General features: G+C 54.4%; 1 protein-coding gene across 1 annotated transcript; it reads right to left on the bottom strand.

The window, feature by feature from the left end:
• Positions 1-5,347: 5,347 nt before the first annotated feature.
• Olig2 (oligodendrocyte transcription factor 2) lies at positions 5,348-7,472 on the bottom strand. Its single transcript, XM_016002097.3, has 2 exons — positions 7,358-7,472; positions 5,348-6,623 (listed from the first exon to the last, which is right to left on the bottom strand). The coding sequence occupies exon 2, from the start codon at positions 6,566-6,568 to the stop codon at positions 5,594-5,596; it is 975 nt and encodes a 324-aa protein (XP_015857583.1). The 5' UTR covers positions 6,569-6,623; positions 7,358-7,472; the 3' UTR covers positions 5,348-5,593.
• Positions 7,473-15,582: the final 8,110 nt, after the last annotated feature.

The raw sequence follows: 15,582 nt of genomic DNA, 5'->3' as shown, positions 1-15,582 counted from the left end.
CCAGGCTGTCTGGCTTCCGAACCCACGAACGGAAATTTCAAGGGCCAATTCGACCCACCGGCGCTTTGGAGGGTAGTGGGCCAGGGTGTTGTTGTAAAGCCGAGTCTGAAGCCCCACAGAGGTGAGTCCCAGCAAAACCTCTTGGGTCCCACCGCCTCGGTGTCTGCCTGGTTTCTGCGACCCCTTTCTGAATTGCTCCCCAGGCTCGGAAAGCGCAACCGGGGCTGAGGCTTGGGATTCCGGCTGATACCGGACCCGCAGCTGTCCTGGCAGTAACGACAGTCCCTAATGAGCAGCCATCGCGGCTCACCTGCTCCGGTCCTTCCTCCACCCTTGCAGCGCGCCCATCGGAGCCCGCTAATTGCTAAAGTCTGTTGGCACAGCCTGTAACCCAGATGGAGGCGTCAGGGACAGATGGGGTCCAAGCACCTAGGGGGAGCACCCAGGAGCTTCCCTAATGCCGGTTGTGGGGAGAGGGCAGCATCAGATCCAAGAGTTCCCCAGTTGGAGCTAAGCCAGTCTGCGGACTGCTGGATCTGGGGGTGGGGCTGGTATGGGCTTGGTCAGAGGGACTCTTGTAGGACAAGCCCGCAGCCCGAGTTTATGGACTGTGGTCATTTGCCCCAACACAGGTTCTTAGCCTGGAATGTGGGATAATAGCAGCTCCTCAGAGTTACTGTGAGAAATCCATGAGCTGGCACACAATGGTGTCAGCGCTGTGCCCACTCCCCTTCAATAAATATGTCCACCTCCTTGTCCAGTCCTTTTATCCCTAGCCTGAACTGCCAGCTCAGCTCTGGGTCCTCCTAACTGCATCCTCTTTCATAACCTGCAGCCAGACAATGCAGCCATATGGCAATAACTCAGCTCCTGGGAGAGAGCTGAAAATAGGTGTGTGTGTGTGTGTGTGTGTGTGTGTGTGTGTGTGTGTGTGTGTGTGTGCTCCCTATCTACCGGGTCGAGCCTCCTCCCTCACCTCTGCTCAGGTTGCCCCTGCACCCTGACAGGGAATGGAGTAATGGCCCTGTTTGGGAGGCTGGGCTTTTGACCAGGGGTCAAGCTGACTCGGTGAGTTCCTGAGCCTCTCCCCAGCAGTGGGGGTGGACTTAGGAGCATCGGCTATTTTTCTTTGAACAACCAGGCCTGATTTTGGTCTGTAGAGGTTATGAGTGACAGTTGTTCACCCATAAGCTGTCTTGTGGCCCTTGATGTAGGGCTGTCGGTGAAGACTTCCTATGATCCCTTCGGGTGTTATGTGGGGGGCAGAAGACTTGGCACAAAATCTGTAGTGATAAACAGAGTCTACTGGAAGAGATGGAGGGTACGGGGGGGGGGGTGTCTAAGACAAGCCTGGCCACAGTATCGAGGTACTTATTTAACAGGGTTCAGACAGACCTCTAAGCTGATTCTGCCCTAACAGGAAACTGCTATTTCTCTATCATAGAGTACATGAGAACATGGGGGGGGGGAGTTAGGGGGGGCTGGGGGGGCCGTTCAAACATAGCACCGTAGCTGGATCCCGTGGTGCGGGCCTGTAATCCCAGCTACTGGGGAAGCTGAAGAAGGAAGATTGGATGTCCAAGGCCTGCCTGGGTTATAGATGAGTTTGAGGCTAGCTTGGGCAACTTAGTAAGAACCTGTCTCAAAATAAACCAGTAAACCAATAAATAGGACAGACAGTAGTGGAGAGCATCGCTTGTCCTTCACAAGGTTCAATCCCAAGTGCCTAAAACAGACTACAAACAAGCAAACCTTCACACCCTATGAAGGACAACGAGAACAGGTCTTACTTGCGTAGTTGAAGGAGCACCAGGTCATCAAGGGTGTCCCTGGCACTACATCTTCCCACAACCACACTAGAATCCTTGGCCTCCCTGGGAGGGACACCTCTGGGCCTGGCAATGTGTTCCTCCGCCAGGGTACCCACTTTGTCTGCCAGTTTGCCTGCCCTCTGTTCATTGTCTCTAGATGTGAGTCCCTCTGTGGCATGGGAGGAACCTTATAGCTCGAGCCGATCCCCAGAGTCCTCCAACACTGAGTTCAGGGGCTCAGTCCCTTTTCTAGGACTTGGACCTAGGGGAGTGTGGAGAACGTGGGGATGGTGTGCTTGTGGGGGAGGTGCGGAGGCTATCGGAGGTGACTCAGTTTCTCTCCCCATTGCTCCCCGGGCTCTGTCCACTCCATCTCCAGTGTCCACTCCATCTCCAGTGGCGTTCTGGACTTAAGTCTCTCAGATCTTGTGTCTGATGAGTCCCTGGGCCCTGTGACTGAGAGCTAGGGAGCCATGAAGGCCACAAAGAAGACATGGCTGGGTAGAGGCTGAGGAGCTGCTCAGAACTGGAAGGAAAAAAAAAATCTGTGACAAAGAAGTCACAAGTAAAATCTGGAGGGAAACATAAAATCTCATGACGGAGGTCAAAGTGGTCACCCATAGTCTCCTGGGAGCACCTCTCAGGGTAGATCAACACTGACCTGAGACCTCCTGACCCTGGAGCAGGCGAGGCCCACCTTAGGACAGGAGCCACCTGCTGTGGTTAGAGGTCTGGGGTGCCTCTCACTGAGCCCAGGCCTCCCCACAGCTGAGGCTAATGGCTCAGGGGAGGGCCCAAAGCCAGGATGGATACCAGTCCTCCCTCTTCTGTGGGGGACGAGGAGGCTCTGAGCCTGGGATACTTGGGGTCTGCCATGGCAAAGCAGACTTGGTTTCTTTCCTTGCAATTGTCAAATGCATACAGCCTGGGCAGGGGCTTGCAGAACCTTGCTTGGTGTGCCAGCTTTAGACACTGCCAGGGTGCCCATCTCTGCCCCTCCAGGTTCTTAGCTCGGCTTTGGGGATTCCCACGTCCTGGCAACCTTAGGTGTGTGTGCATGTGGGCCTGGACCAAACACCCAGCAAGCTGCACTTCAAATGGGATTTCAGAACCAACAGGAATGAACCCTGCTGAGCATTGCCCTTTCTGGGGTTCCACAGGTCCTCTCTCTCTCTTTTCTCTATGCTCCCAGGAATTCCAAATGCCTCCTAACCTTAAGGAGAGGAGGAGAAGGAGGAAGAAAGAAGGATGAAAGACAGCCAAGAGGAAGAAAAAAGTAGTGGTGGTGGTGGCCGCTGTGGTGGTGGCCGCTGTGGTGGTGGCCATGGTAGTGGCCGCTGTGGTGGCCTTCTGTGATAAGCTAGGTGGGGCCTGCAACACCTCACCCCTGAGAGCCTGCATTTCTGGCTAGCAGACAGGCATTACCCACTGGAGGTGGGAGAAGTACCTGTCCTGGAGCCATCGAATGGGTCTACAGAAGGGTCCACCCTCACTCAGGCCTGAGTGAAGAACTCCTGAATGAGCTGGGCTCCCAGGAACCGAACTAAAAAACAAAAAGCAAAAACAAAACAAACACAGGGAAATCTCCAGTTCCAAGTCTAGATACCTTCTGCTGGCGGCCACTAAAGATGCCATCCGATAAAGGGTCTGCTGCCAGCACCAGGCTGACATTTCAGAGATCCTGTTCCTACGCCAGCGCTCCAGAGGGTTGGCTGGAGCCAGAAGCTTTTAACATTTTCTGCACGGAATCTCTCTTGAAAGTAAAGCCCCGAATTTGCACTGCAGTTTAGGATTCTAAGAAACCAGGTGTCTAAGAGAAGGCAGAGCTGCCCCTGAAAAGTTCGCAGGGCCATGGGGCTGCAGGAGAAAGCTGCCTTAAGGCTAGGAAGGTTCCAGGCGCCCACACTTTGCAGGCCGGTGGGTATGGAGAAGGGATGAAGCGTTAGTGAGTACTCATCAAAACCTGCAGAACGTTGCACAAAACGCCCAGGCTTTGCGGGGCCTCGGGCCACCAAGAGTCTCTCAGCTGAAGCCAAGGGCTCAGTGGTGGCCAGCGAAAGCCCTTGAGCAGAGAGAAAATAAAATCGCGGCTGAGGCGGACATTGTTAGAGCTCCCAGAACCTCAGCAAAGGCCCAAAGTTCCGCACTCCCGGAAGGAAAATTCACTCTTGAACTAGCTCAATTTTCAATTGAAGGGAGAAGGAGTTTCCGAGTAGGTGTGAGAAATTAAAAAGCCCAAGAAAGCTGCGGTACACATCAGGGCGTGTGCCCTTTTAAAGAAACCATGTGTTAGGGGAGGGAGTAGCAAAAATCCCCTCTTTTTCCGAGCCTAAGCCTACCAAACGAGCTACAAATCCTCCCCCAGAGGAATCGCGGTCCTCAGTGTCTCCCTGCCCCTCCCCCAACCCCCTCTCACGGACCGAAAACACCCGACTCACTTTAAATTTTATTTAAAATCTCAACACTCCATCCTTTGTTTCGTTTTATGCAACCAAACAAGTAATAAATATTATTTAGCATTTTTTTTCTTTACAAAAATAAAACAGATGATAGGTGCACTCTGCAGGGCCCGCGCGGGAGAGGTGGGATGTTAGGAGGCAGGCGTCCTAAAGCCCATGTTGCAGCGCAGGCCGGGGAGCGAGTGAAAGGATTTGCCGCTTGTGTTAACTGTGGCAAAAGTGTGTGTGTGTGGGGGGGTGGCGGTGGTGGGGGGTGGGACAACAGAGAAAGAAAACAGCCGGCTTAGACTCCGGAGGGGCTGGCAGTCACACGAACAAAGAGCCTAGCATCGTGCACTTCATCGATATATTTACATACACAAGAAATTATTAAAATCCCAACGGAACCCCCCTCCCAAATAACTCAAACTATATTCACAGCAACTTTCTGATGTTGTTCTGTCAAGCCCTCCGGTACCTAAAACAGCTGTCCCCAGCCGGATAAGAAACCAAACTGCCTTGTGCTTAGCGTAGGGGATGGTGGTGTGGTTTCTATTTAAAAATAAGGTCTAAAGAGCATCCCGTCCCCGTGTCGGTAGTTTGGATTATTCCATTCCACAAGTGCTTCTATTTTGAGCGTCTGTAAAGCTTGCTCGCGTGATCGGAAAAAGGAACATTCACAGATTTGTTAGGAAACCACAAGTCAACAGGAGAGACAGGACAGAAGGCCACACTTCTGAGACCACACAGGTTCCCCCAGTTATGGAAATGGGACACGGTCTTCAGCGCCCCTGATACCCAGAGTCAGTACCCAGAGTCAACTAGCCTAGCGCCCCTGGCCCTGGGCCAGGGATGAACCTTGGGAGTGAGGCCCAGCGGTGGCTTCTGTGGTGCGGCTCCTGGGAGTCTCCTACCTGGCCCGAAATGGGGAAAGGTAGTCAAGTGCCCCTGTGACCTGCCTCTTGGCAACGAGCTGCCTAAGCCGAGACAGGGAGTCAATCTGTGCACACGGGAAAGTCAGTTTTTAGACTCTTCCTGGGGGTGCAGGGCGGGGGGAGTTCCAGTGATGGATGTATCCGCGCGCGCGTTGTACCATGGCGTCTCCCAGACCCACCGAGAGTTCAGCCGAAGAGTTAATCAGGTTCTGGAGCGAAGGCGTCTCACTCCCGGCTGCTCCAAATGCTCCCACTACTTCGGTTCTCAGATATCGGACTCCCCGTAATTCCCTAGGCCCAGCCCATGGTCCAGCTCCCCTTCTTGCAGCAGAGCTCCGGAGCCCCAGCGCTGGCCAGTCCTGGCTGCTCCACAGCCCTTGGCTCTCCAGAACGCACGCCGCTGGCCGGCTCACTTGGCGTCGGAGGTGAGGCGCGGCAGGCTGCCGGCGCCCATGGCCGACACGTGGTGGTGCGGCGGTGGCACCTGGCACATGCTGCAGGGGCAAGGCATGCCGCCCCAGTGCTGGAAGCCACCGCTGCCACCGCTGCCGCCACCCCCGCCTCCGAGAGGGGCGGCTGCGGCCGCCGACGGAGACTTGAGCAGGCCGTGGGGAGGCCGGATGGATCCGACCGAGGACAGCCCGGAGCCCGGCAGGGAGGCGCTGGACACGGCTGCAGCGGCGGCGGCGGCGGCTGCGGCGGCGGCGGCGGGAGGAAGGATGGGGTGGTGCACGGCGGGGTGATGCGCGGCGTGCGCGGCGGCGGCGGGGTGCGCTGTGGCTGTGGGTAGCGGCGCCGTGTGTGCCAGGCCGCCGCAGGCCGACGGGTGGAAGCCGGCGTGGTGACCGCCGTAGATCTCGCTCACCAGCCGCTTCATCTCCTCCAGGGAGTTGGTGAGCATCAGGATGTAGTTTCGCGCCAGCAGCAGCGTGGCGATCTTGGAGAGCTTGCGCACCGACGGGCCGTGCGCGTATGGCATGACCTCCCGCAGGCCGTCCATGGCGATGTTGAGGTCGTGCATGCGCTTGCGTTCGCGGCTGTTGATCTTCAGACGCAGCTGCTGCAGCTCGGGCTCGGTCATCTGCTTCTTGTCTTTCTTGGTGGACGACGTGGCCGCCGACGACGTGGACGAGGACGTGCTGGAGGAAGAAGACTTGAAGCCGCCGCCGCCGCCCAGTTTGTCCCCGGGATGCGCGCCCGCTGCGCCCATGGCCCCTCGCAGTTCTGCGCTCAGCTCCGGCGGGCAGTCGCTCGGCGTGGACGAGGACACGGTCCCCCCTGTGAAGCCGCTGCTGCTGCCGCCTTTGCTCCGGGCCGGCAGAAAAAGATCATCGGGTTCTGGCGACGACGGGCGACTCGACACCAGGCTGGCGTCCGAGTCCATGGCCCCGGGGATAATCTTAGCTTTCGAAGGGTCCTTCTTTTTTCAACTGTCGGAACTTGAAAGGAGGGAGGGAGAGAGAGAGAGAGAGAGAGAGAGAGAGAGAGAGAGAGAGAGAGAGAGAGAGAGAGAGAGAGAGAGAGAGAGAGAGAGAGAAGTGAGACAAAATTGCCGCTCCCGCCTGCACCGCAGCTCAGGGTACCCGCAAAGGTGGCTGATGTCCACCTCGCTGCTGTTTCTGGCCTGCTAGCAGCCCGGGACACGGCAGTGCTCCTAACGAATCTCCCCGCCTCCCCTTCCCACTATCGTCCACGGGTTACTTTATTTCAGGGAGCCCTGGGTGGCCGTCGGTAAGGGACATTCTAGAGGTTTTTGTTTCTTCATTCCAGCCTGGAATAAATGGGGACTTTTCTTTGGGCTGGAGTTCTAAATAGAGAAGTATGTCTATGTCACGCTCAGACGCATCCACCTTATCTCCATCGACACGACACAGTAAACACGGGCACGCGTGCACTCGCGCACCCAGAGCCAGCACGGGGCTTAGCAAGCCAAGCGCTGCTTCTGCCGCGGCGCCGGGGCCTGGGTTCCCGCAACAGGAGTTAACTGGCGCTGGGGATGGATGCTGCGGTGAGTGTCGGCGGCACCAAAGCAGCTACCAGGAACAGCTGACCCGCAGGGGCAGGGTCCGGGCCAGCAAGCCTGCGCGTAGGGGTGTACCCTAGGTCCTAGCGGAGTTGGGGAAGTCAGTCCTCAGGATCTAGGCTTGGGCAGATGAGGGGCGGGGACACTCACTGTGAACTGGATTCGAGGTACCCGCTGCAGAGGAGAACCTGGCTGCCGGCGCTGGTGTCGGCTCGGTCTGCAGGAAGCACCCACACCTTTCGGGGTTCCGCGGGTTTTTATAGCCGGGTGGAGGCAGTGGCGACGGCGGCGGCGGTGGTCCGGGCGGGGGCGGGAACAATGTGCTTTTCCTGGAGGGGCAGCGGCTCCAATGAGCTGGGCCGGCCCGAGGGGCTGCAAAGCTGATGTCATCCGGCTAATTCCGCTCAATGAAACCCGCTCGGCCCGGCACACGCCTACTCTCAGCGCACAGCCAATGGGCGCCCGCGGCGGAGAGATTCGGGAGGAGGGACGGGAGGAGGGACCCGGGCAGGGAAAGGCCAGAGCCGAAAGGGAGGAGGAGGAGGAGGAGGGCAAGCTAGGTGGGGTGGTTAGAGAGGGCTGGGGACTCTGGGCCAGAGGGGACATCTGCAACTTTCTATAAAAAAAAATATGGTCGCTGTAGCGTCAGGCAGGGGTGAGGAGTGGGGTGGGGACCCCGCAAACTCGTCAGAGAGCCCACCAAGTCAAGGTCTTAGGGTGTACTCGGAGGCTGCGCGCCACACCTGGAGCCCTGGATAGCCCCCTCCCCGCCCACCCTGCGTGCGCCTGTGGTCTGCTGCCCGACTCTGGCCGGGGGTTTTCGTCCCTCTGGCGCGAGTCAAGGCTAACCGAGTACAGAACACCCCACTCCCTCAGCCCGCTTCTCATCGGTGGGTGTTGCCGCCGCAGTTCCGAGGACAGGCGGTAGCGCCCCCAGGTGGGAGCACGGCCTTGGGGGACACAGGCCCATGAGGAACCGGAGAAATCGCGGTTCATCGTGATGTGGAGGGGTGTGTGGAGAGATGTTCGCACAGCCATCGCACTAACTCCTAGCCGGTGAAAGACTCCCGCTCCTACCTACCAGCAGGGGAGCACAGCCCCCGTGGTTTCAACACCACCTTGACGTCCACATCGTGGGGTAGGGGCAACATTATTTGCAAAGCGCTATCTGAGGCCCTGAAGGGGAGTTGATACTTGAACGACACTCCTGGCTGCCTTGGAACACTTTTTGTGGGTAGGAGCAGCCTTCATAGAAAACCAACAGAGAAAAAGCGGAGAAACCCGATCTGGAGAACCGTCTGGGGTAATTTAGAGATAACTACACGTTTACCCATTTTACAGAAGAGAAAAATCTAGAAACTGATTTCGGCAAGCCTACAGGAAAAACAAACAAACAAAAACATCGCCAGTCCTATACAGGTGGTCCTTGCCTACCGCAGATGCAAGCATTTGGCGATCCCTAAGCATAGAGACAGCAGATTCTCCCCTCAACCCCCAACTGTTTCTCACATCCAGACGTTTCCAGCTCAGATTTGTTTTGTTTGTTTGTTTGGGTATTTATCTCAGGTACAGATCTCAAGGGCTACACGCTCCCGCCCCAGATACATAGGAGCCCAATTCTTTCTCAGGGGGGTTTAACCGTCCTTTCTCTGGTTGCTTCTATTGCTTGGTATTTTATTCGCATATATAGTTCTAACATCAAGCAAAGCGGACAATCAATAATTGACCTTGTAGCAAAGTCAGAACAGACGTGAAAACTCTATTGCCCCGCACTCAGTGAGAAGTCTCCCTCTGGGGTCCACTCTAGAGAGTGGGCTGTCGCGTTTGTCCCAAGTCTCGTGCCTTCTGGAGCTTTGTTTTCCAACCCGCGTGTTTCCCAGCTGGCTCTGCAGCCATCCGTTAAATATGTATTTAAAACATGAAGAATCGAAGCGTGGTGATAATGTCGCCCAACGGTTACGAGGATGACCCATAACCGTTCAATTAGCAGAATCTGTCACATGGGGGTTGGGGTGGAGATTAGGAACTTGGGCGTGTGAGGACCACTCTTGGGCCTTTGGGGCGAACCGCAGTGAGGGTGTGTGTGGGGCTGCGTTCTGTGGGGCCACCAGCTGGGGCGTGGAGCTGTGCGCCTGCCAACCTAGCTAACAAACCTCAGGCGGCAGCCGCCCAGGCTAGTGTGGCCGCCTGAGGCATCCGGGAGCCCTGGTTCCTTCTTTTGTTGCGGTCCACTGGTTTGTCTGTCCCGCGTCCGGAAGTCTGCGAGAGTCAGCAGGCTGGCATTCTCTGCACACTTGGTCCAGTAGCTGGGGATGAAAGTTGGGGGGTCCATTCTACCGCGGCGAGAATCTGGAGCCTGGAAAGGCGGAGCCCGAAGGCAGGAGCGCATGCTTCTCCGCTCCCAGCCGCCGCACATCCCCTAGCTCTGTGGCCAGACTGCAGTTCCAGGATGTGCAGCGGCATCTCGTGGTCCTCACTCCCGAAGTCGGAAGTTCTGACCCGCAGCTCCCAACTGTCTCCTCCTCCGATCCGCTGCCTCCCTTTCATCTGAGCTGCTTGCGGCCTGGGGACCATCTGTGTTCCCAGGTCTCTGGCTCAGGGGCAAGTTGGAGGCTGGAGATATTTCCTTGTGTCTCCTTTACCATCACTCCCACCCCCACCCCCATGGAAACTAGAGGGGGGGGGTTGGTCCTCGCTTGCCCTTCTCGATCGAGAGACAACTTTCTCACTGGTCTGGATCCAGCTCCTGCTGGTGTGTCCAGGGCGGGTCCCGGAGCTGCGTTCCTCACCGGCGTGCGCAGCTGGACCAACGTTCCTTCCCCAGGAATTGAGTGCTCACTTGCTTAGGCTAATCCGCCAGCCAAGCTCAGGCACTTCCTGGCTGGCCTAGGCGTCCTGGAGCTGTTGGCCCCCTCCTTCAAAACGGAAGACGTGTTTTTCCCTCCCCTTTGTGTTCCCTTCGCACAAAAGGCCGGGTGCGTGTCAGGGCCGGCCTTTGCTCCACAGCCTGGCCGCCCAGGAGGAGCCAGTGCCAAACCGGCTGGGGTGGACTCTTTCGGGGCTCCAGGGCTCAGACCTCCCACCGCTTCCCGGCTTCCGCGTTGGGTTCTGGCTCTCCCCCTTCCCTTCCTTGGTCCCTCTAGCATTCAGGTTGCGATTCTGCCTGGCTGCCAAGAAGAGCGGTGTCCTTGTGCAGAGCCCTCCCGGGGTGCGGGGTGGCGGCGGCAGTCAAGGCTCCTGGCACTGGAGAGTGGGGATGATAGGTGGAGGTCCGGAAGCCAGGAGGAATGCAGAAGGGCAGTCTTAGGGCTCCGACGTGTGCGGTAAGACGCACCGGGAGTCGAAACTCAGCTCAGGGGCCAGCGGGCCTGGCCAGGGTGTACCCCAGGCCGTCTGGCAGGTGGGTAGGCGCTTGGTGAATGTTTCTGAAGGCGCAGTCTTGCAGCTGTGCATGGGCTAGTGCGAGGCGTCATGGTAAAATGGTGCATCTGTAGGCAAAGGCATGTACTTAGTGAGTAGTGGGGTCTGTACTCTGGACCGTGGGGGCGTGTGAACTGGTGACTTCTTCAAGGTTACCTGAGCCATTGCCTGCACTTAGCTGGTTTTGACAGGCTCTCTTTCAGTGACTCTCTCACTGGCCCATTTTAGAAACGAGGAAAATGAGTCTCAGGGAGGTGATTCATGCCATTAAAATGAGTCCTGGTCCTGGCCCGAGTTCCTGGTGGAATGACATTTGGATAGGACTGAAGAGAGATAGAAATGAACTTCTTTTGGGCTCAGCATGTCACCCCAAATTTCCCAACAGCTTCCTTGGTATTGGTGTTGGGATGGAAGTATGATTGTTTCTATTTCACAGATACCAGTGATTAGAGGTCCCGGCAGGAGCTGGATCCTGATTATTCCACAGCCTCCATTTCCCTTCCTGCCCTGCTAGGTAGTCAGGAGGCACTAGGCCTTCACTGTTTCCTTGACCCATGTTGGGTTTTCCAGACAGTCTGGAGTAGTCCACTGCTCCAGAACTAATCTCCTGCCTCATCAGAATTAATCCAGAGGGTCGAGGGGAGGGGTCTAGGTGAGAGAGTAAGGTCCCCAGGCACCTAGGTAGGCACCCCTGGTCCTGTGACAAGTTCTGTCCTGAGGTTAGCATGCCCATTTAGTTGTAAGGTAGATTTAGCTAGCACAGGCTGGATTCTAGGCAACTGGTCTCTGGGGACAGAAGAGATCCATCCAGGCTACTGGTAATTCCTGGTGGTGGGTTTAGGGAATAGGAGGCACCTGAATTATTCCTAGCACCTGCCAGGCAGGATCGATCCAGGAGGAACCCATGTACTGGCTGATTCTCTGGAGAGTCACGAGAAAACGTTTTGTTTAGAAACCACAGCTCTGTTCAGATTGCTGCAATATGGCTTTGAGCATTGCAGCCTGAGGGGTCCTGACTCGGTTGCTTTTCGCTTTGGTCCATGCCCCTGTTCTCAGAAGCAGGGCATTCAAAGCTCTTTTCCCATCTTTTTGCACGAGCTCCTTCTATCCCTTTGTCCTGTCCTCCCCACTCCCTCTTCCCCCAGGGCCCAACTTTCCTCCACCATGAGCTCCCTTGGGCTTCCTGTTGCCCAGACCTCCCTCACCCTAGCCGCCTCTCCCTCCCCTGTGGTCTGGTCCACACTGAGTCCTGCATTCCCGGGACAGAGACCATTGGTAACTCCAAGTCAGGGCTAGTGGTAAAATGGTCACACTGAATTTTATCCACGTGCCACAGAGCATCTGTACTATTCCTCCCTCTAGTTAGCCCAGTTTTCAAGCGCTCTAATGCGATCCAAGGTTACCCCTCAGACCATGGGGGTGGGGCGAGGTCACAGTATCTCGCCTCAACCCAAGTCCAATACGTCCCATCACTGCGTTAATCCAGGGCAGACACCTGAGCACATCTACCATGCTTCTCCAAGCCAAGCGGGAGGGAACCACCTGCCGTCTCCCGGGAGCCCTGGTCCATAGAACCAGTGACTCAGGCCACTGCCCATTGGCTTCAGGCTGTTCCCAACCACCGAACCACCTAGGAAGGGAACCATTGACTGGGGTGAGATGCAGCTGCGATGGTCCAGGGCAGGACTCGTGGGTGACTGAAGTTCTCAAACGCTGGGCTTGGTGGGAACCCATAGACGGGAGCAAATCCGCAGCCACGTGGAATTCTGGCTGCCTGAGGCACACAGCGCAGGAAAAGCCTGGCTGCCAGATCCTGCTGCAAACGTCCGGGTCCGCTGCCAGCCGCAGCTTCACTTCCTAGGGGTGGCAGCAGCCAGCAGCTGTAAAGCAGCTCCCAGAAGCCCATCACCACGCGCTGTGTCTCTGGTTTGCAGAAGAGTGTAAGGAGAGATCCAAAGCTGGGCTTGTGTCTTGCTTCCTCCCTTCTAGCACCTTCTCCCACCTGCTGTCGCCCTCTCCACCACAACACACAAAGAGGAATTTTACCTTTGACTTTACCTCATTTTAGCAACGTCTCCTTTCCGGGAAGCCGAGAGCTTTAGGGGAACCGGCCTTGGCGGTCCACACCTCTCCAGATGCATGAGAACCTTGGACATGGGTGCTTGTTGTAAATGAAGTCACAGGTCCACGCAGAACTGAGGGAACAGTCTACATTAGGCAAGGTTACCAGGTGATGCTTGGGTACAGCGGAGTCTGAGAAACCCTGTTCTGATTTTTCATGTCCGTCCTTGGATTTTCCTAAGGTCCTTGAGTCTTCCAGTTCTGGGCCTGACAAGATTCTCACCCCTCTCCAACTGTCTGAAGAGTCCCAGTGCCCACCCATTTAAAGAGCGGTTAAGACGACATTGTGCATGATGGGAAACTGATCCCACGAATTTAAAGAATTTAAATGACTCGGAGTGGCTACCGGGAGACTGAGTGCTCACACACCAGCGGCACACTTGCATTGTGTGGTTTTGGTTTTTGGAAGACTGGAAGTTTCCAACACTTTCTTTTTCCTTCCCCCACTTCCTACCACAAAAGCGATCATCTTTTGGGTTGAAGCTCTCTGTATAGGTGGTGTCTATGGGTTGCACTGTCAGGGGTACCAGATGAAGTGGGGAGGAAGGAAGACTTGTGAACCGGAAGTCCCTCTTCACATGATGCGGATGGGCCCTGGGTCGCCCTTGCTGAAAGTAGAACTCAAATCGTGTTAAGAACGTTTGGCTAAAAGGCAGTTTTCCTTGGTAAAACTGACCTCTCCACCCCTCCCTGTTGCAACAATGGAATACTCAGATTAACATCCCTCCAACCTCAGAAACAAATCATAAACTAGCATATGTTTCTGAGAGAAATATTAGAAGGTATTATTCTAATGAGTGCCCACCAGTCATCCATATTATACAACAACAGGGCACAACAACTGATGATTTCCCAAAGACACCAACAGCTCTACCTTTAAAGTGGTTAACAGACAAGCCTGTATGGGTTCAGCAATGGCCTTTAACAACAGAGATCTGCCTGCCATGAGGTCGGGATTAAGGGCGTGTGTTATCACTGCCAGACTTCTGCTGTGGCTTGCTATTAGCTCTGACCCCCCAGGCAACTTTATTTATTAACATACAAATAAAGTCACATTTCAGCACAAATAAAATATCACCATACCTCCCCATTTCAGGTTTCCTCAGACACCTGTTGCAAATTTCATTATCATGAATGTAATATCATTTAGTACAACTGATTTCCATGCAAATTTCAGGTTGCAGTGTCCTGAGAATTCCAGAAATGCTCTTTGTGTATTTGGAGCACATTTTAAAGCTTCCTCTTGCTTTCTGAGCGTGAAGTAGCATCTTTGATCCAGTGTCCTGTAGCTTTCTCTTTTTACCTTCTTCAGTTCTGTGCACGCATAGTGCACATGCATGTGTGAGCACACACACACACACACACACACACACACACACACACACACACACGCACACACTAGCACATCTGGAAACATTATATATGCTCCTCAAATACCCTCATCGGAGTGAAATCCACTCAATCAAAATGAGGACATGTACGCTCCAAAAAGCTGTGGTGATGTTTCTTCTGTTTCTCTCTGTCCCAGGAAGCGAGGACACTTTAGCCCCGGCTGATGGGAGCACTGTTACACTTTTCCAAGCTGTTGCCTGACATTTACAATTGTGTGCATCTTTCCTATTGTAGCACAGAAACTCAAGTCTTTCACTTCTCTCCCGAGTGTAAGATACACATTAGATTGCCAGGTGAAGTTAATCAATGATTGGTCTTTTAGATTTGTTTGCTTTTGAATAAGTGATGTATTCACATAGTTCAAAATCCAGAAGCACTGGCCATGGGGAGATGGCTTACTCAGTAAAATGCTTGCCACACAAACATGAGGAACACTGCCTATATAAATGATAAAGCCAGATGTGCACATCTGTAACCTCAACACTGGGGTTACACACACACACACACACACACACACACTTGTGCAGACATGCATGCACCACATACACACACTTTAAAAAGATTTGTTAATTTTTGTATTTGTATGAGTGTTTTGCCCGCTTGTCATGTGCACCATGTGCATGCAGTGCCTACAGAGACAGAAGAGGGTGTCAGATCCCCTGGAACTGTAGTCACAGAAGGTTGGGAGCAGAAATGTGGGTGCTAGGAATCAAATCCAGGCTTCTGGAAGAGCAGCCAGTGCTCTTAACCACCAAGTCATCTCTCCAGCCCCTACATGCAAATTTATTGAAACTTAAAAACAGAACCAGCGCTTCTTAATAGAGAGAACTTGTCTCAAAACAGCAACAACAACAATAAACATAAACAATGAAAAAGTGCTTCTTGGAGCTGGAGAGATGAGATGGTTCAGTGGTTAAGAGCACTGGCTGTTCTTCCAGAGGACCTAGATTTAATTCCCATCACCCACGTGGCTGTTCTCAACGGTCTGTAACTCTAGTCCCAGGGGCCCCAGTGCCCTCTTCTGGCCTCCATGGGTACTGCATGCATGTAGTACAGATACACATTCAGGCAAAACACCCATACACATATAAATAAGTAAACAAACAAACATATAAACAAACAAACAAATATTTTTGTGTGTTTGACAGGGTCTCTCTGTGTATCCCTGGCTGGCCTAGAACTCACTATGTAGATCAGATCAGGCTGACCTCAAACTAGTAGAGCTCTGCCTGCCTCTGCCTCCCAAGTGCTGGAATTCGAGGCAGGTGCCGCACAGTGCCTTTATAGATTATCATCTCTTGTCTATCTTTCCAATGTAACCTATGCAAAAAGAATAGACATACCACATTTTTCTTTTTATACCAATGCTATCATTTAGTACAACTGATTTCCATACAAATTTTTCATTTACAAAAAATGTGTGTAGGAGCTGGAGGGGCTGG

Source organism: Peromyscus maniculatus, chromosome 12 (assembly GCF_049852395.1).
Source record: "Peromyscus maniculatus bairdii isolate BWxNUB_F1_BW_parent chromosome 12, HU_Pman_BW_mat_3.1, whole genome shotgun sequence".
Taxonomy (NCBI): Eukaryota; Metazoa; Chordata; class Mammalia; order Rodentia; family Cricetidae; genus Peromyscus; species Peromyscus maniculatus.
Note: the sequence above shows the minus strand (reverse complement) of the source record. Positions and strands in the feature narration are given on the sequence as shown.